Raw genomic sequence first — 21,392 nt, 5'->3', positions numbered from 1 at the left:
GAGCCTGCTCCGCCAGTCAATTAGATCATGGCTGATCTGTATCTTAACTCCATTTACCCACCTTGGTTCCGTAACCCTTAATACCCTGGCCTAACAAAAATCCTATCAATCTCAGTTTTGAAAGTTTCAATTGACCCCCAGCCTCAACAGATTTTTGGGGGGGGAGAGAGTTCCAGATTTCCACTCCCATTTGTGTGAAGAAGTGCTTCCTGACATCACCCCAAACGGCCTAACTCTAATATTAAAGTTAAGCTCCCTTGTTCTGGACACCCCCTGCCAGGGGAAATAGTTTCTCCCTATCAACCGCTTTGGGCATCTTAAACATCCCTTAATCTTCCATACTGAAGGGACTACAAGCCTAGTCTATGCAATTATGTCCTCATAATTTAACCCGTTTATCCCCAGTATCATTCTGGTGAATCTGCGCAGCACCCCCTCCGAGGCCAACAGATCCTTCCTTTATCTTTGTCACTTTGCTTCCTAATGATTAGGAGAAAAATCCACTACGTTTAAAAAGTGTATACAGTTGGCCTTGTACCCTCAGTGAACTCACCAGCAGATTTGGCTCTTCTTGCTGATTTCATACTTGTTTTAGACTTAACTCGGTCTTTAGACTTCAGCAATGTTTTCAAATCCTTAGGCGTTTCAGGCCTTGGTGTTACAGGCTCATTTTCACTTCCAGTAGTCTGTAGAAATGAATACAGTGCAAGTAAGATATAAAAACATAGACTATGAAACATGTTACTGCCTGTAATCTCAGTAAGACGGTGATGGATAAATCGCACGGCACACGACCTCAATCATCAATGATCTCTAAAGACGTTTCTATTCCAATTTTGATTTGTGTGAAATTACCTAGTTTGGATTGATTCTGATTTCACCTCTACTTGCTCATAATTGCAATGACAAGGGCGACTATTGACAACACACAGAAATGGAAGTTTCCCACTGGTGATTCAGCTTCTTTGGTGGCATTCTTGCCTCTGGGTTGGGAGGCTGTGGGTTTGAATCCACATTATGTTCTACTAACCCATAATTCCCATCCTCACCCACTGGTCCCCACGCCCAGATGCACTGATTTCAACATCTTTGTCCTCATCTACAAATCCCTCCATGCCATTAGGAACATAGGAACAGGAGTAGGCCATTCAGCCCCTCGAGCCTGTTCCGCCATCTAATGAGGTCATGACTGATCTGAATCCTAACTCCATCCACCCACCTTGGCTCCGCATCCCTCAGTACTCTTGGCTAGCAAAAATCTATCGATCTCAGATTGAAAATGATTAATTGAGCTAGCATCTACTGCTTTTTGTGGGAGATAGTTCCACACTTCCACCACCCTTCGTGTGAAGAAGTGTTTCCTAACTTCTCTCCTGAATGGCCTGGCTCTGATTTTAAGGTTATGTCCCCCTGTCCTAGACTCACCCTAGAAGGAGGGGTGACTATAAACTTGGTCAAAGGGGTGGGTTTTAAGGAGGGTCTTAAAGGAGGAGACGGTGCTGGCAAAGCATGGGGCTTTAGGAAGGGAATTCGAGAGCATGGCTCCTAGGCGGCTGAAGGTATGGACTCCAATGATGGGGCAAAGAAAGGGTGATGTACAAGAGAAGGTTACAAAGATGGGGAGGGGTACGCCAAGAAGTGAATTATGCACAAGGGTGAGAATTTTAAATTTGAGGCATTGGAGGACCAGGAGCCTATGTGGGTCAGCGTGGACAGGAATGTTCAGTGAGCGGGACAGGATATGGACAGTGGAGCTTTGGTTGAGCTGAAGCTTACGGAGGCTGGTGGATGGGAGGCCCACCAGAAAATGACTGGAATAGTTGAGTCTGGCGATAATAAAGGCTTAGATTAGGGTTTCAGCAGCAGATGCACTGAGGTAGGGATGGAGGTGGACGATGCTATGGAGGTGGAAGTAGGCAGTCTTTGAGATGGAGAGGATATGGGGTCGGAAACTCATCTCAGGGTTGAACAGGATGCTAAGATTCCAAACAGTTTGGTTCGGCCCGAGAGTAGCCAGGGAGAGGGTTGGAATTGGTGACGAGGGAAACAGAGTTTGTGGCGGGGGCCAAAGAAAATGACACTGGTCTTCCCAATGTTTAACTGGAAGAAGTTGTGGCTCATTCAAGACTGGATGTCGAACATGCAGTCTGACAAATAGGGGCAGTGGAGGGGTCGAGATGTGGTAGAGAGGTAGAGTTGGGTGTTGTCACAAGCATACAGTGACGTGACCCAGCGACAGTTATACAACCAGAAATTACATGGATAACAGCCATCAAATGTTAGCGAAATTACTCCCACCCTTCCAGCATTGGGAAAATGTAATTGTTGGTTAGGATGGATAGTAGCAGAGTAACAAAAACAAGAAAAAAGCACCTTTACTTTCAGCACCACCTAGAGGAAGATGGGTCCGTGCCTGTCATTCCCCCATCCCAAAAATTAAGCTCGATGCCACTTTTGCAAAATGGTGCTTTACTGCTCTGAACGATCACATCAAGTGCAACGCCCTTATCACTGGTGCATCACATGTATGTTATTACACAGGCCATGGTGCGTCCATAAATCTGGGAGACCCATAACTCACCATCACCTTCTGCGGAAAAAACTGCCGCTAGAAAGACCTGATCTTTCGGTGGGATTGTGGAACTCCATTAAAAAATAATCACAGACAGCAATATCGGCTTTCCCGGTAGATGTGCCATGGATTGACATGCCCTTCCACTCCATCGACGCTGCTCGAGAATCCTCCATCATTTGGAACCTGCAGAATTGTAGATTCCCCTTGCAGGTTTTGACTGGGAGGAGTACAGCTGTGCGAGCTGGCGTTGGGGAGCTAGCTGCATGTCAATTCGCCGGTGACAAATCTGGTGTAGTGGCCTGTGGGTTTTAAAAAAAAAATCCCACAGACCCACAGACAGATCAGCTGTCTCTGTTGATGGGAGGAGTCGAAAGGCAGAACAATGCAGAGAGGATAACATGGAGAACTGACCAGGTTTAACCCATGGGCTGCGTTTTGGACGCCTCCATAATAAAAAAGATACATAGAGTTACATAGAGTTTACAACACAGAAACAGGCCATTCGACCCAACTGGTCTACACCGGCATTTATGCTCTACATGAGCCTCCTCCCACCCTTCTTCATCTAACCCTATCAGCATACCCTTCTATTCTTTTCTAGCTTATCTAACTTCCCCTTAAATGCATCTATGCTATTCACCTCAACTACTCCGTGTGGTAGCAAGTTCCACATTCTAACCACTCTCTGGGTAAAGAGGTTTCTCCTGAATTCCCTATTGGATTTATTAGCGACTATCTTATATTTATGGCCCCTAGTTCTGGTCTCTCCCACAAGTGGAAACATTTTTTCTACATCTATCCTACCAAATCCTTTCATAATCTTAAAGACCTCCATCAGGTCACCCCTCAGCCTTCTTGTTCTGGAGAAAAGACCCCCAGCCTGTTCAGCCTTTCCTGATCAGTATATCCTCTCAGTTCTGGTATCATCCTTGTGAATCTTTTTTGCACCTTTTCCAAAAATCTCTATATCCTTTTCATAATATAGAGACCAGAACTCTGCACAGTACTTCAGTGGTCTAACCGAGGTTCTATGCAAGTTTAACCTAACTTTTCTGCTTTTCAATTCTATCCCTCTAGAAATGAACCCCAGTGCTTGGTTTGCTTTTTTATGGCCTTATTAACCCGCATCACTACTTTCAGTGATTTGTGTGTCTGTACTCCGAGATCACTTTGCTCCTCGACCCCATTTAGACTCTTATTATCCAAGCAGTATGTGGCCTCCTTATTCTTCCTACCAAAATGCACCTTCTCACACTTATCTATATTGAAATTAATTTGCCAATTATACACCCATTCTGCAAGTTTATTAATGTCGTTTGATTTAATTTATTTATATTTTTTTTATTCATTCTCACTGGCTAGGCTGGCATTTGTTGCTCATCCCTACTTGGCCTAAGAAGTCGGTGGTGGGCCGCCTTCTTAAACCATTGCAGTCCGTAATTCTTTGTAGTGACTTGATACAACTGAGTAGCACTTCAAAGGGCGGTTAAGAGTCAATCACGTTGGCGTGGGACTGGAGTCACATCTCGGCCAGATAAGGACGGCAGGTTTCCTTCTCTAAAGGGCATTAGTGAAGCAGTTGGGTTTTTACAACAATCTGATAGCTTCAGGGGCACTTTTCCTGAGACCGGCTTTTTATTTCCCGACTTTTTAAAAACTGAATTCAAATTCACAAAGTCCCACGGTGGGATTATGAATTCACATTCCCTGGATTATTAGTCCAGGCCACTGGATTACTGGTTCAGTAATATAACCACTATACCACCATGCCCCATAGATATATTATATTTTATTATATACACTATGATATATATTACATTTAATGTTATATTGTGTTGTCTTCTTCACTTTTTTGATTGAAATAAAACTTTCAAAAGCAGTAAAAGCCTAAATGCAAAATTTAAATATAGTCACACTAGCAGCACGGAGAGCTGTTAACTCCAGGTAAATATTGGGAAGTGTCACTTATAAGCAGCAAAACCCTCCATAGACTTCAAAAACCTTTAACCAAGCTGTGCCCATCTTTAAATACGACCTACATAAAACAGGCTAAACATTTTAAAACTAAAATGGCTATCACTCCTAATGACTGAGTGTCTGAATCTTTTACCTATTTGGAACAAAAGCAGAAAATGCTGGAAATACATATTCAGCAAGGAAAATTAACTTTCACATAAGCAGCACCCCATTGCAGGATTTCCAAGCCATTACTATATATTATATTTAATATGATACTGTGTTGGATTGAAACGATTAGTTTACATACATAAAAAAGGTGTAATTAGACTCTTATATTACATTTGCATTGGGTTACTGAAACAGAACAGGGGAGGGGGTCAGTTTAGGCAGAATTACTGTCTATCCGCTATTTAATCACAGAATAAGACAGGTTTGAGATGCACTAAAAAAAAAAAAAATTTTTTTAAATTCTAAATCTGTGAGACGGTTGTTGCAGCCCCGGGGTTAACGAGCGGTTTTAATCGGGCGACTTACATTCATGTTGGCTGGGTGCGTGTTAACCGCCCGGGCGCTGCCTTTCCCCCTTTTGTTGTCTCTCCGGCTCTTCCGGCGTCTTTCGTTTCCAAGGCCGTTGCTACCAACCGCCGGAAGACCCGGGTTGATTGACAGTCGCCGCAGCCAATCGCTGCCCCGCGTGTCGGCCTCCACTCAGCAGGTCAGGCAGCATCTGTGCAGAGAGAGAGACAATTGTAAACAATTTTACAACACCAAGTTATAGTCCAGCAATTTTATTTTAAATTCACAAGCTTTCGATGTGGACGATGCGTTCACCTGAGGAAGGAGGTAGCCTCCGAAAGCTTGTGAATTTAAAATAAAATTGCTGGACTATAACTTGGTGTTGTAAAATTGTTTACAATTGTCAACCCCAGTCCATCACCGGCATCTCCACATCGAGAGAGAGAGAGGAGGGAGACAGAGTTTAATGTGTCTGTTTCTCTCTCTCCGCTGAGTCTGTTTCTATTTCAGATTTCCAGCACCCGCAGTATTTTTTTGCTTTTAGTCGCTGTTTACTGTCGCTGTCTGCACCACTAAGCAATAATCTGGAGGGTTGCAAGTCGAGATCACATATCATTAGGGATGATGAACACCATTCCTGCCCATGTTAGTTAATTTAGGAGCACCATACAATCCCCCCCGCCCCCCCCATTGCAGCGTCCAATTGCGTCTTAAATTGAAGGCCGATACAGTGCAGTACTGAGGGAGTGCTGCACTGTCCCGGGCGTCTTTCGGATGAGATGTTAAACCGAGGCCCTACCTGCCCTCTCACAAATCCCCTGGCACTATTTCGAAGAAGAGCGGGGGAGTTCTCCCCGGTGTCCTGGCCAATATTTATCCCTCAACAAACACCACTAAAAACAAATTATCCGATCGTTATCACAGTGCTGTTTGTGAGACTTTGCTGCCCGCAAATCGGCTGCAGCATTTCCCTGCATAACAGCAGTGACTACACTTCAAAAATATTTCAATGGCTGTAAAGCGCTTTGGGGCGTCCTGAGGTGTGTGAAATGCGCTATATAAATGCAAGTCCTTTCCTGTAAATCAATCCAGAGTTTTCACCTTCACCACTCTATGAGCAAAAGTATTCCGAGTAGGGAGTTGGTTCGTGTACAGAATAGACACATCCCTACGAGGGGGAAAGGAAGGGCATCCAAAGCTGGAGCTCCCTGGATGACTAAAGATATAGAGATTAAAATGAAACAGAAAAAGGAGGCTTATGATGAATGTAAAGTTCATAATGCAGTAGAGAGCCAGGCTGAATACAGAGAATGAGATGTAAAGATAGAGTATGAGAATAGTTTAGCGGCTAACATAAAAGGGAACCCAAAATTCTTTTATAAACATATAAATAGTAAAACAGTAGTCAAAGGAAGGGTGGGACCGATTAGGGACAAAAAAGGAGATCTTCTTGTGGAGGCAGAGGGCATAGCTGAGGTACTAAATGAACGGGAGAACCGTCAGCACACGGACTGCAGCGGTTCAAGAAGGCGGCTCGCCACCACCTTCTCAAGGGCAATTAGGGATGGGCAATAAATGCCGGCCTCGCCAGCGATGCCCACACCCCATGAACGAATAAAAAAAATACTTTGCATCGGTCTTCACTAGAGGAGAGGACCCTGCCAATGTAGCAGTGAAGGAGGAAGCAGTGGCGATATTGGATAGGATAAAAATAGATAAAGAGTGGATAACTAAACAAGTTAAGGATAGTATTAGATTAAAAGAAGAGGCCTATAATGATGCAAAGAAGAGCAGTAAGCCTGGGGATTGGGAGAGTTTGAGAAGCCAACAAAGGACGACCAAAAAATTGATTAAAAGGGAGAAAATAGAATATGAGAGTAAACTAGCAAGAAATATAAGAACGGATTGTAAGAGCTTCTACAAGTAAGTAAAAAGGAAGAGATAAGCAAAACTAAAAGTTGGTCCCTTAGAGGCCGAGACAGCAGAAATCATAATGGGGAATAAGGAAATGGCAGAGACATTAAACAAATATTTTGTATCTGCTTCACAGTAGAAGACACAAAAAGCATGCCAGAAATAGTGGGGAACCAAGGGGCTACTTGAGAGTGAGGAACTTAAAGTAATTAATAACAGCAGAGAAAAAGTACTGGAGAAACTAATGGGAGTAAAAGTCGACAAATCCCCTGGACCTGACGGTCTACATCCTAGGGTTCTAAAAGAGGTGGCTGCAGAGATAGTGGATGCATTGGTTATGATCATCCAAAATTCCCTAGATTTTAGAACAGTCCCAGCAGATTGGAAGGTAACAAATGTAACCTCACCATTCAAGAAAGGAGGGAGTGAGAAAACAGGGAACTACAGGCCAGTTAGCCAGACATCAGTCATAGGGAAAATACTGGAATCTATTATTAAGGAAGTGGTAACAGGGCACTTGGAAAATCATAATATGATTAGGCAGAGTCAACATGGTTTTATGAAAGGAAAATCATGTTTGACAAATTTATTAGAGTTTTTTGAGGATGTAACTAGCAGGGTAGATAAAGGGGAACCAGTGGATGTAGTATATATGGATTTTCAAAAGGCATTCGATAAGGTGCCACATAAAAGGTTGTTACACAAGTTAAGGGCTCATGGGGTTGGGGGTAATTTATTAGCATGGATAGAGGATTGGTTAATGGACAGAAAACAAAGAGTACAGATAAACGGGTCATTTTCAAGCAGGCTGTGACTAGTGGGGTGCCACAAGGATCAGTGCTTGGGCCCCAGCTATTTACAATCTGTATTAATGACTTAGATGAAGGGACCGAGTGTAATGTATCCAAGTTTGCTGACATTACAAAGCTAGGTGGGAAAGTAAGCTGTGAGGAGGACACAAAGAGTCTGCAAAGGGATATAGACAGGTTAGGTGAGCAGGCAAAAAGGTGGCAGATGGAGTATAATGTGGGGAAATGTGAGATTATTCACTTTGGTAGGAAGAATAGAAAAACAGAATATTTTTTAAATGGTGAGACACTATTAAATGTTGGTGCTCAGAGAGATTTAGGTGTCCTGGTACAAGAAACACAAAAAGTTAGCATGCAGGTACAGCAAGCAGTTAGGAAAGTAAATGGCATGTTGGCCTTTATCACAAGGGGGTTGGAGTACAAGAGTAAGGCAGTCTTATTACAATTGTACAGGGCTTTGGTGAGACCTCACCTGGAGTACTGTGTACAGTTTTGGTCTCCTTATCGAAGGAAGAATATACTTGCCTTAGAGGTGGTGTAACGAAGGTTCACTAGATTGATTCCTGGGATGAGAGGGTTGTCCTGTGAGGAGAGACTGAGTAGAATGGGCCTATACTCTCTGGAGTTTAGAAGAATGAGATGTGATCTCGTTGAAACATACAAATTTCTGAGGGGGCTTCACAGGGTAGATGCTGAAAGGTTGTTTCCCCTGGCTGGAGAGTCTAGAACTAGGGGGCATAGTCGCAGGATACGTGGCCAGCCGATTAAGACTGAGATGAGGAGGAATTTCTTCTCTCAGAGGGTTGTGAATCTTCACTCAGAGGGCCATGGATGCTGAGACGTTGAGTATATTCAAGGCTGAGATCAATAGATTTTTGGATTCTAGGGGAATCAAGGGATATGGGAATCGGGCGGGAAGTGGAGTTGAGGTCGAAGATCAGCCATGATCTGATTGAATGGCGGAGCAGGCTCGAGGGGCCGAATGGCCTACTCCTGGTCCTATTTCTTAAGTTCTTACAGTACTCAAGGTTTGGTCTGACCAGAATACTGTAATACTGATAACGACTTCCTCTGATTTACATTCAAGTTGGCCAAATAGTTTATCATTCTTCTGGCTTTGTTAATTTCTGTACTCTATTGTTTATCGCCAAGTTTACTAAGGCCCCTAGGTCTCTTCCCACTGTGTCCACAGCTATTTCAACACCATTCATGGAGTACTTTCATTGCTTCTTTTTCGAGCCTCTGTGTAGTACTTTGCACTTGTCTACATTAAATTTCATCTGCCATTGTTCTGCCCAGTTACTTATTTTGTTCAACTCACCCTGTAATTTCTGTGCTGCTTCCTCCGAATCCACTGTTCTTTCCTGTTTGGTATTGTCAGCAAATTTGACCACTTTACATGGAGTTCCTGAGACCAGGTTGATATATATAGTACTTGCATGTTGGTAATTGAACACTAGAGGGCCACCTGATGGATTTAAGCATATTGTAGCAATTACACCCCTGGATCAGTTCTTACACTGAATGTTATAACCAGAGAGAAATGTCCCAATGCGCTTTACACCAAATTAAGTACTTTTGATGTGTCGTTACTGTTGTAATCTAGGAAAGGCGGAAGCCTATTTGACCACAACAAGGTCCCACAAACATCAATGTGGTAATGACCAGAAAATCTGTTTTAGTGTTGTTGGTTGAGGGATAAATATTTGCCAGGGAAGAATTCCCCTGCTCTTCTTTAAAATAGAGCCATGGGATCTTTTACATCCACCCGAGGGGCCTCAGTTTAACATCTCATCCAAAAGATGGCACATCCGAAAGTGCATCGCTCCCTCGGTACTGCACTGGATTGTCAGCCTAGATTTTGTGCTCGAGTCTCTGGAGTGGGACTTGAACCCATGACCTGATTCACCGGTGAGAGCTGAGCCACAGCTGCTGCAGGCCCATTTGACTTCCTGCATCCTCCTGGTCGCCAGTTAGGCAGCGCCCACCTGAAGTGTAATGGCCTCCAGCTGCAGGCCTTATTGCCTGCTGTCAAATATAGCAGGTGGAAGACTCCCACCCCCAAGAGTTCACTGGATTCCAGTAGAAAAAAGGTGGCAATTATCATTTTAAGCCTCAGTTGCCTTGCTGCCTGCCCATCACAGATCTTCCATTCACTGGATACTTATAATCCATTCTCTGTGTATGTACAACACACATTTTAATCAGTGTTAAAACGAATTTACATTTGTCTGGCCAGTTGCAGAGCTGATCTAAATCTTTTGCTGCATCCTGTTTATACTGTTGTCTGTGTTTACTACCCTCAGTAAACTTAACCAGTTTATACTGGGTTCTGGTACCATGGTCGTTCATGCAGATTAGAAACAACAGAAATGTGATTAAAAGGAACTGATAATTTCACCTGAGTTTATATACTTATTTTCTCCCCTTTTTTTGGTATAATCCCCTTAAAAAGAGGGGGGGGGATAGGTCCCCTCTCTCGCTGTAGCTTTTAAAATGAACCTGGCCGTAATTAGATGTCCCTTTTCGATAGTGGAAGGGAACCAGGAGCATGAACATAAAGTGCTGGGATTGCACACCAGGTCGATCACAGTTGAAAAGAGAAGGAGGGGAAGGAGAGAGACGCGTTAATGGTTCAGAGGAAAGTAACAGGGGGAACTGTTAGTCTTTCCAAATGCTTGACCTGACCAAGAATGTGCATTTTGCAAACTCCGCTTGGTTCGTTTTCAGATTTCCAGCATGCAAAGTCTGCAGATCGATCACGATTACTTTTCGACTGTGTGATGCCCAGATTGGGTACCCTGGGATCCAGCCCTTGATTGACAGGTTAGCCTTGTGACGTCAGCCGAATTAATTGCGGCCGGCGCTGTTGCAACCTGCGCTGCGGGGCCCGGGGAGCGCATCCTGAGCTCAGGAGATGCGGGGCTCAATAAACTGGGGCACTTATATAATTAACACCTCTCCGTCTGCGCAAGGGCCATCGGAGGTGAGTCTTTATTGCATTTCCCCAAAGAATGTTACATTTTGAATGCATTTAGATTAATGAGAACTCGACATTCCTCATTGGACTCCTGGGGCGATGCGAAAAAAATTGTTAGTTTCAACAGTGGGGTCAGGTATAAAATCAATGGGACTGTTGGATTTCGTCTGTAGATATCAATGACATGGAAACTGAAGTAAAGGATCCCAGGTCCTCGGAGTGTGAAATGCAGTTTATGCCTGTGCGTTCGTCATACTCTGACAAAAAACAAGGTCGGTTGTTTTTAAATCACTATTGCTATTTTGCCAACCATGAATCTAGAAATAAGATTGGACAAAGTATTTCACCATTGACTTTAAATCTACCCCCCCCCTTACCGGAAGTGTCCTTTAAAAAATACAGTTACAAATTTCTGAGTTGTGAAATTCGACCAAAATTGCCTGCAACAACATTTGTATAGATTGGCATTGTAATTAAGTTTGAAACTAATTATCTGTTTTAGAAACTGTGTATTTGTGTTAGACAACTTTTTTTTTGCAGGTTGATTTTTACTGTGTCTTTGAAACCAGTTTCCTGGAGTCAGTTCCATTAAATCTGTTGTTCAAAAATGGTACAAGAGATTTAAGTCTGAATATTGAGTTACATCGAGTCTACAGCACAGAAATAGGCCATTCGGCCCAACTGGTCTGTGCCGGTGTTTATGCTCCACGTGAGCCTCTTCATCTCACCCTATCAGCATAGCTTTCTAATCCTTTCCTTTCTCCTTCATGTACATACCTAGCTTCCCCCTTCAATGCATCTATGCTATTTGCCTCAACTACTCTTTGTGGTAGGATGTTCCATATTCCTGCCACTCATGCCAAGGATGAGCTAGTGTGATACATATTGAGATGTATGCCCAAGCCTTTAGGAACTTGGAAATGTACAGATTAAAGGGGGCCTCAATGCAGACTTTAGTATATTGAGTGGCACTGCCGTATTTCTGTTTTGTGACCAAAACAACCTTGCGTTGACTTGAAGCTAGTCGTAACAATGTAGCCTGAGGATCACAATTTAAATTCATTTTACTTAATTGATTGTGACTGTGTAGTTAGTTGTAACTTGGCTTCCCATTCCATCACTTTGCAGACTCCAACTACATTCTTGTCCAAGATTGTTTGTTTCATTTCTCTTTCCTCTCTTCCCCCCTACTGTGCATTTCCCCTCCTTCCAGTTCCACCATTGATCATGGAGATAAAATCCCCCTGCACTCTGGAATTCTCTTCCTAAATCTCCATCTCGTGATCTCTTTCTCTCTCTCCCCATCTTTGAAGACCTTCTCCAAACTTCTCTTTTGTGACTCTGAAATTGATCATCTCTAATTTCTTGCTTGGTGCCGCCTTCTCCTGTAGTGCCCCTTGAAAGGTGCTACATAAATGTAAGAGGCTTTGTTGCACAGCAGATGGGCTTGTCATAGGAAGGAACAGAAGTAGGCCATTCGGCCTCTCGAGCCTGTTCCGCTATTCAATTAGATCATGGCTGATGTGTATCTTAACTCTGTTTACCCGCTTTGATTCCATATCCCTTACTTAAAAAAAATTGATCAATCTCAGTTTTGACATTTTCAATTGACCCCCAGCCTCAACAGCTTTTTGGGGGAGAGAATTCCAGATTTCCACTCCCCTTTATGTGAAGAAGTGCTTCCTGACATCACCCCTGAACAGCCGAGCTCTAATTTTAAGGTTTTGCCCCCCTTTGTTCTGGACTCCCTCACCAGAGGAAATAGTTTCTCTCTATCAACTTCTTTTAATCATCTTAAACACCTCAATTAGATCACCCCTTAATCTTCTATATTCAAGGGAATACAGGCTTAGTCCATGCAACCTGTCCTCATAATTTAACCCTCATGGAGAGAAGAAAGACAGACTTGCATTTATATAGCACGTTTCATGACCTCAGGAGATCCCAAAGCACTTTACGGCCAATTAAGTATTTTTTGACGTGTAGTCACTGTTGTAAGGTAGGTAACATGGCAGCCAATTTTAAGAACATAAGAACATAAGAAATAGGAGCAGGAGTATACCAATCGGCCCTTCGAGCCTGCTCCGCCATTCAATAAGATCATGGCTGATCTGATCCTAACCTCAAATCTAAATTCATGTCTAATTTCCTGCCCGCTCCCCGTAACCCCTAATTCCCTTTACTTCTAGGAAACTGTCTATTTCTGCGCTAATTTTGCGCACAGCAAGCTCCCACAAACAGCAATGTGATAATGACCAGATAATCTGTTTAGCCCCGGTTTCATTCTGGTGAATCTGCATTGCACCCCCTCCAAGGCATCCTTCCTGCGGTGCGGTGCAGTGCCCAGAACTGAATGCAGTATCTCCAGTTGGGGACCTCCCAGAGCTGTGTACTGTTGTAACATAAATTCCACCCCTTTGTACTGCACCCCTCTTGAGATAAAGGCTAACATTCCATTAGCTTTTTAAATTATTTTTTGTATCTGTTCACTTTCGCTTTTAGTGATTTCTGTACTTGGGGCTCTCTGCTCCTCCACAGTTCCTAGCTTCTCGCCAGTTAGAAAATACTATCTTTTTTCCTTGGGATGAGTTTACACTTTCCTGTTTCTACTACCTGTTGTAGGGGAGGAAATATTTATCTCCATAGTCTGCTGTAATGCAGTGCTTTATACCCAAGAATTTTCATCAATTATTTTGTAACTGTTCCTTGTGACATAAATGAAGCATTTGGTGCTTTAGATGTAGCAAGGCATTGATTTCCTCCAATTCGGTCACGGTACATAAGGGGTTAAAAACCAGATTTGCAGAAAAATACATTTCTGCCTCTTTTGCAGCTACTGTATCATTTTGATACAGTAGTTGCAAAAATTGTTCACTTTGCCTGAATTGCAAGCTACTACCATGGGGGGAAAAGTCAGCTGGGCACTGCAGAAACTACAACAGGACTTGTATGGGACCGCATTTACCGAGTATGCTGACCACAATTCCTGTGTGGTTACGACCGACAAAATGCAGGTCTGCTGTGACGGAGCATGTGCCCTGCAAGGGTAAGTCATGACTAACAGACATCGACAGTGGGAATGTGATGCTCCCGTTCATTCTAAAAATTCACTTTTGAGAACAATGCAATTTTGGTTCTCTGTAGAAAAGATACAGCACAGAAGGGGGCCATTCGGCCCATTGTGTCCGCACCGGCTCGAAGAACAACCGGGTGCCCATTCTAATCCCACCTTCCAGCACTCAGTTCGTAGCCCTGCAGCTTACAGCACTTTAGGTGTTTAAAATGAAAGATTCTCTAGGCCGCTACGTGTTGGGTTCTTGTAACTAAGTTTTTTTTTGGGGTTCATTGTTTCAGATGCCTCCCATAGTGGGCATTCACTCCCTAGCCCACTATCTAATTTGTAGCCTGCCCAGAGATCAAAGGGTGGTAGAAGTGTGGAATTCTCTTCCACAAAAAGCCAGTAGATGCTAGCTCAATTAATAACTTTAAATCGGAGATCGATAGATTTTTGCTAGCCAAGGGCATTGAGGGATATGGAGCTAAGGCGAGTAAATGGAGTTGGGATACAGATCAGCCATGATCTCACTGAATGGTGGAACAGGCTCGAGGCCCCTGTTCCTATGTTTATTACATGACCTTCTTTGACTTCCAAAGGTGGCAGAATAATACTACTCTGGCCTGTTATTTGGCCATCCAAATCACTTAAACAGTAAAAGAATATGTGAGCGGTAGTTATACACACTAGATTTTAAGCTTAACTATCTCCTTCAGTAAAAGGAATCATCTACTTGCAGATGGTCGCAACTGTGGCGCTAAATGACATAATATTTTTGCGTGATTGTTTTATTCTGCCCAACAGAAGCTCTCTGGCTTGACCATCTCTCTAAAGGCTCTAGCGATGATCGCCCAAGTTGAACTGTACCAACTGAGAAATAATTGCCAAACTATGACCTGGACCAAGCAAATTTAAGTAACTGCCCATTAAACTTCAGTGGAGCAGCCAATCAATTATATACTTGAACCAATCCATAAAATGTTTGTATTTGAATTGAATGGTTTGGTTTACCTCAGACCCTGGGCTCAGGCAGAATGACTAATTTTGCAACTATTTTATCAAAATAAAGTAGAACTTTTTACTTCTGAGAGTGAAGCTAGTTTTTAACCCCTTCTATACTGTGATAGAATTGAAGGAGGCAATAGCACACAATATCTTGAGGTAAAAATGCTTAATTGTCACATTCTTCTGTATCACAACAAAAACAACAACTTGTGTTTCTATAGTGCCTTTAACATAGTAAAACGTCCCTAGGTGCTTCACAGGAATGTTATCAAACTTTATGATATGAACAACACGTTGAACTCTAATTCAGCTACTTTGCATTCTGTAAGACTTACCTAAGCAGGTGATGACAATGGACTAGTGTAGTGGTTGACCTCAGTGTAACGGCTCAAGCTGACATGTTGCTATGGAAACCAGTGCCTGTAATGATGTCATGGTGTACACTAAAGCTGCCCAAATCTTTCCTCTTGCCAAGGAGATTGACGATGGGTGCAGCCACTGAAAGGAACCGTACACAGTGGGTTCTCTAGTTCTGTATAAAACTTGGAAAGTTGTGAGGGCAGCATGTATATTTATGCTCAGTAGCACTGAGCTATTGAGATTAGAATGAAAACTGAAAGAGGAGGTTTATGATAAATGCCAGGTCCATAATACAACAGAGAATCGAGGAGAACTGAAGGAGGAAATAAGAGCGGCAAAGAGAGTATATGAGAAAAGATTAGCAGGGAACACTGAAGTCTTTTTAATAAACATAGGAAGAGTAAAAGTATAGTCGCAGGAATAGTGCGGTCGATTAGGGACCAAAAGGGAAATAATCTTGTGGAGACAGAGGGCATAACTGAGATACTAAATGAGTACTTTGCATCAGTCTTGACAGAGAAGAGGATGCTGCCACTGTCACAGTAAATGATGAGGCATTAGAGAAATTGGATAGGATAAAGAGGAGGTACTTGAGGTTGGCAGCACTCAAAGTAGAAAAGTCACCCGGTCCGGATGGGATGCATCCTAGGTTGCTGAGGGAAGTAAGGGTGGAAAGAGCAGAGGCTCTGGCCGCAATCTTTCAATCCTCCTTGGATATGGGAGTGGTGCCAGAGGACTGGAAGCTTGCAAATGTTACACCCCTTTTCAAAAAAAGAGAGCAATAAACCTGATAACTATAGGCCGTTCAGCCTAACGTCAATGGTGAGGAAACCTCTAGAGATCATTATCCAGGACGAAATTTAATTCTCACTTTGAGGAACATGGATGAATAAATGATGGCCAACACGGATTTGTTAAAGGCAAATCGTGTCTGACGAACTTGATTGAGTTCTTTGTTGAAATAACAGAGTTGATGAAGGTTGTGCAGTTGATGTGTGATTTCAATCTTCATTTAAACTCCCCTCACCCCCTCTCTCCTTTGTTTTCACTGCCCTCCCTCAACCTCTCCCTCTACGTGAACTCTCCTACCTATACTCACGGCCAGCCCCTCCACTTCGTGCCATCCCACATGGCCTCTTTACTTCCATTATCTCGATCGCACCGCCTTATCAGGATAACTAGAGATGGGCAGTGGATGCCAGCCTTGTCAGCAACGCCCGCATCCCAAGAATTAATTAAAAAAACAACATTCTGTCAAACTCGTTTGAGAATAGCTAGTTCCGAGTATCTAATCTGTATCTATTTTGTCACCCCAAGGCTAACTATCCCTTTTTAAATTAATGTTCTGATAAGGTTTCTCGCTTTTTTTTGATTTATGGATCCACAGTTTTAAAACCTAAAACTAGAGCTGTGTTTTATAAAGTTGGCGCCCACTGTACACATTTTTTAAGAACAGAACTTACATTGCACGTCCCCAAGATACTTCACGGCCAATACTTTCCCATTGTAGTCACTTGTTACTTTAACGACAACTGTAACAAGCAGTTTGCAATCAGCAGGGTCCACCCAACAGTAGTAGAATGAGTGAGGGGGAGTACGATGGTGTCGTGCTTGTGTTACTAGACTAGTAATCCAGAGGCCTGGACTAATCAAAGAACATGAGTTTGTATCCCACCATATGAGATAAATAACGTCACTCTGTTTTGGTGGAGATGGCTGAGGGACAAATATTGGCCAGGACACCTGCTCTTTGGTCGCCTCCATGGGACCTTTTACATCCACCTGAAAAGGCAGATGGGAATCTTGGATTAATATTTTATTTCGACAGAGGCCGCATCTAATAATAATGTAGCACTCCCTCAGTACTGCACAGGAATGTTGGTCTAGATTGTAGGCTGAAGTGTTACATTTGCAAAGGGGAGTTAATAAATTGCCTGAATTCTGCAAGTTTGGAAATATTGCTGAAATAGGGAAAGCCGTTAAAGCTAAGATTGGATTCATCAGCAGGTTTTGAATCATTTTTGCAGAAAGAAGAGAGATGAAATAATCTGCAACGTAAGCTACAGACTGAATGCAGTTGAATTAGCACTGGTTGACTTGGAAGAGGACCTGGGAGTAACAGTGGACTTGTAACTGTCGGTGTCTAGACAATGCTGTGAGGCAGTTCAAAGAAAAGAAGCAAGCATTAAGTGTTAAGATGTATAACCGGAACACTGGAATACAGGTCTACAGGGGTTACACTGAGGCTGCACAAAACACTGGTCAGGCCAGACTTGAAGTACTGTGTACAGTTCCAGCCCAAGAACCCTCTGATTTCTGCGCTCTTCCAATTCTGGCCTCTTGCGCATTCCCCGATTTTAATCGCTCCACCGTTGGCAGCCGTGCCTTCAGCTGACTGGGCCCTAAGTGCTGAAATTCCCTCCCTAAACCTCTCCGCCTCTCTGCTCCTTTAAGGCGTTCCTTAAAACCTACCTCTTTGAGCAAGCTTTTGGTCACCCGTCCTAATATCGCCTTGTGTGGCTCGGTGTCAGATTTTGTTTGATTACGCTGTGAAGCGCTTTGGGACGTTTTACTACGTTAAAGGTGCTATATTAATGCAAGTTGTTGGAGCCGTCATGTTACAAAAGAGATTGGCAAGGGTGCAGAGGAGAGCAACTAGTGAAAGGAGAAAGAGCTATGGAAAAGCGGCTTTAAAATGCTCTGTCTCTACGATTCCTCCCCCCACCCCCTTTTTAAATGTTTGCTCTTCTGGTTGAAGTACAGTCCCTACCATGTACAGCGGATTCGTTTGTAACAACACGATTTGCCCACCATTTGGATGAGCACTTGAAATGCCATAGCATACAAGGCTACGGACCAAATGCTGGAATATGGGATTAGAGTAGACAGGGCTGATGGCCGGCGCGGACACGATGGGCCGAAGGGCCTCTATCCGAGCTGTATGACTCTATGACTCTATATGGCCGATTATAACGTGGGCAGTGTAGCCCCAATAATTTGGAAGGGTTTTTTTCAAATGTTATCCCCAATGATTTTCACTTCCCTCTCCCCAACCCAACCCCCCCCTCCCCAAAGATCGAGGTAATTTCCCCATGAAGAAGTAAGTAAGGAACCAGATGGGATTGTAAATGTGGAGATCATGTGATTACCTATCCGATTTTAAGTCTCAGTCTGATTTTCATGGGTGGCTGTCACATTATCCTTTAGGTGTTTTTGCTCTAGCTTCGATTTCTAGTTGTCCAGAGTTAAATTTGTTGAAAAGTGTGGAATCATACAGCACAGAAGGAGGCCATTCAGCCCATCATGTCTGCACTGGCTCTTTGAAAGAGCTATCCAATTAGTCCCACTCCCCTGCTCTTTTTTTTTCCCCACAGCCCTGCAAATCTTTCCTTTTTTTTAAGGTATATATCCAATTCCCCTTTTTGAAAGTTACAATTGTATCTCCTTCCACTGCCCTTCCAGGCAATACATTCCAGTGGTAGTATACTTTTAATTTGCTGTATGTAGATTCATTTGTTCCTCGGATTCTGCACCTGCCCTGCTGGATCAGAGCCCAGCGCCTGAGAAATCGATTACTTTTTAACTGGTTTATGCAAAACCGAAGCTCCGATTGCCACGGAAATGATCGTAGATTAAAGACCTGGATACGTTTTAAAAGGCAGGTGACTTGTGTTAATTTTAAAACCCAGCCCGAAAGTGTCCGGCTCAGCAAGCCGGCAAGAAGGGCTCGTAGGAGTGGCAGGAGTCCTAGCGGCTACGGAAGGGGTGGAGGTTCGGACTTAATGACAGGTACAGTAATCGCACTTTAACAAGGTGCCAACGGCTGCTTGAACTACCCGAAATAGCCGGCCCCTTTTATTACGGTTTAAGTGGCGCCCTTGTCATTGTCGCCTATGGCAAATGGTCAGCGTTATTGGCCCAATTATAGGCGGCTGTCCAGCATAAGCAGAGACGGTGTAAGCTATGGGGACTGCACTTTAAATTAAAGCTGGATAGTAGATCTGAGGTCGTCAGTGTAAACTGGTGAAAAGCCAATTTTAGATTGGCTATGAGAAAAAAAACAACTTCACTAATGGGATAAATGTCTCGAATAGTAAAGTTACACTGGCTTCTAAAAGGGGGCTGGAAGAGCAGGAATGTGAGTGAGATGAGCTTTTTTTTGTTATTGAACAGCACGAAAACTACAGGAGCTCCAGAGATAGCCAGAACTCTGATCTTTTTAAGAATATATTCAATTTATATATTCTTCCTGCACATATTCTTGTACCATGTACCTTGTGTAGCTGAAAGACCTGCTCCCAAGCTTCTGTCCAAGCTGGTTGCTAGAAGGCAGTAATGGAGACCTGGGGAGATTGTGTACCCTCCTTTTTGTATGCTTTTCTCCCTCCTCTGGAAGTACCTGGCCTGGATGTTTGGGCTTTCTCTAACACTCCTGTTAGTAGTGGGAAACTGGTTTCAATGAGCAGACTGAGTGTCCTACAAACCAAACCCTGGACCTTTGCATGTGAAATGTCTTGCATGGCGTATTGAGGCTCAACAATTGCCCAGTAATGGCTGTGTCTGACACTGGCGATCACGTGGGAGGCTCACCGGGTTCCCTGCCTCTTTTAAAAGGTGAAAAGACCATGCTGTCACACTGATGGACGGAGATTATAAACAGATGGTTTCATTTACAGGTTGAATCTGTAGGTAATCTGTAGACGCTGGCATCTACTCGACAATGTGGAAAATTGCCCAGGTATGTCCTGTCCACAAAAAGCAGGACAAATCCAACCCGGCCAATTACCGCCCCATCAGTCTACTCTCAATCGTCAGTAAAGTGATAGAAGGTGTCGTTGACAGTGCTATCAAGCGGCACTTAACTCACCAATAACCTGCTCAGTTTGGGTTCCGCCAGGACCACTCGGCTCCAGACCTCATTACAGCCTTGGGCCAAACATGGACAAAAGAGCTGAATTCCAGAGGTGAGGTGAGAGTGACTGCTCTTGACATCAAGGCAGCATTTGACCGAGTGTGGCACCAAGGAGCCCTAGTAAAATTGGAGTCAGTGGGAATCGGGGAAAACTCTCCAGTGGCTGGAGTTATACCTAGCACAAAGGACGATGGTAGTGGTTGTTGGGGGCCAATCTTCTCAGCCCCAGGACATTGCTGCAGGAGTTCCTCAAGGCAGTGTCCTAGGCCCAACCATTTTCAGCTGCTTCATCAATGACCTTCCCTCCATCTTAAGGTCAGAAATGGGGATGTTCACTGATGATTGCACAGTGTTCAGTTCCATTCGCAACCCCTCAGATAACGAAGCAGTCCGAGCCCGTGTGCAGCAAGACCTGGACAACATCCAGGCTTGGGCTGATAAGTGGCAAGTAATACTCGTGCCAGGCAATGACCATCTCCAACAAGAGAGAGTCTAACCTCCTCCCCTTGACATTCAACGGAATTACCATCGCCGAATCCCCCACCATCAACATCCGAGGGGTCACCAACAACCAGAAACTTACCTAGAGCAGCCACGTAAATACTGTCCACTTGCCTGGATGAGTGCAGCTCCAACAACACTCAAGAAGCTCAACACAATTCAAGACAAAGTGGCCCGCTTGATTGGCACCCCATCCACCACCCTAAACATTCACTCCCTTCACCACTGGCGCACCATGGCTGCATCTACAGGATGCACTGCAGCAACTCGCCAAGGCTTCTTCGACAGCACCTCCCAAACCCGCGACCTCTACCACCTAGAAGGACAAGGGCAGCAGGCATATGGGAACAACACCACCTGCATGTTCCCTTCCAAGTCACACACCATCCTGACTTGGAAATATATCGCTGTTCCTTCATTGCTGGATCAAAATCCTGGAACTCCCTTCCTAACAGCACTGTGGGAGAACCTTCACCACATGGACTACAGCGGTTCAAGAAGGCGGCTCACCACCACCTTCTCAAGGGCAATTAGGGATGGGCAATAAATGCTAGACTTGCCAGTGATGCCCACATCCCATGAATGAATAAAAAAAATCGAACATAGAAATAACAAGATATGGAGAGTAAAACAGAGCTGGGTCATTTAGGAGTGAAATCAGGAAGTACTTTTTCCTATAAAGGGTAGTGGAGACTGGAACTCTTTTCCCCAAAAGGCTGTGGATGCTGGGGGTCAATTGAAATTTTCAAGAAATCGATAGATTTTTGTTAGGTAAGGGTATCAAAATATGGAACCAAAGCGGGTAA

The 21,392-nt window shown here is 43.8% G+C and overlaps 2 protein-coding genes across 3 annotated transcripts in view; one reads left to right on the top strand and one right to left on the bottom strand.

Moving 5' to 3' along the window:
• dnai3 (dynein axonemal intermediate chain 3) overlaps positions 1-5,131 on the bottom strand; it is an 87,123-nt gene extending 81,992 nt beyond the window's left edge. The window contains exons 1-2 of the mRNA XM_067989803.1: positions 5,069-5,131; positions 554-686 (exon numbers count right to left, since the gene is read on the bottom strand). Of these exons, the coding sequence (XP_067845904.1) occupies positions 554-686; positions 5,069-5,074 (139 nt within the window). The 5' untranslated portion in view covers positions 5,075-5,131. The remainder of the gene's footprint in view (positions 1-553; positions 687-5,068) is intronic.
• Positions 5,132-10,780: 5,649 nt separating this feature from the next.
• Positions 10,781-21,392, top strand: part of LOC137325097 (mucolipin-3-like) — a 39,550-nt gene continuing 28,938 nt past the window's right edge. Inside the window, exon 1 of one of the 2 annotated variants that reach the window (XM_067989813.1) lies at positions 10,781-11,025. In XM_067989813.1, the coding sequence (XP_067845914.1) occupies positions 10,938-11,025 (88 nt within the window). In that variant the 5' untranslated portion in view covers positions 10,781-10,937. The remainder of the gene's footprint in view (positions 11,026-21,392) is intronic. The other variant, XM_067989812.1, reaches the window with a different exon arrangement.

This window comes from Heptranchias perlo, chromosome 9 (assembly GCF_035084215.1).
Source record: "Heptranchias perlo isolate sHepPer1 chromosome 9, sHepPer1.hap1, whole genome shotgun sequence".
Taxonomy (NCBI): Eukaryota; Metazoa; Chordata; class Chondrichthyes; order Hexanchiformes; family Hexanchidae; genus Heptranchias; species Heptranchias perlo.
This window is presented reverse-complemented; position numbering and strand designations above follow the sequence as displayed.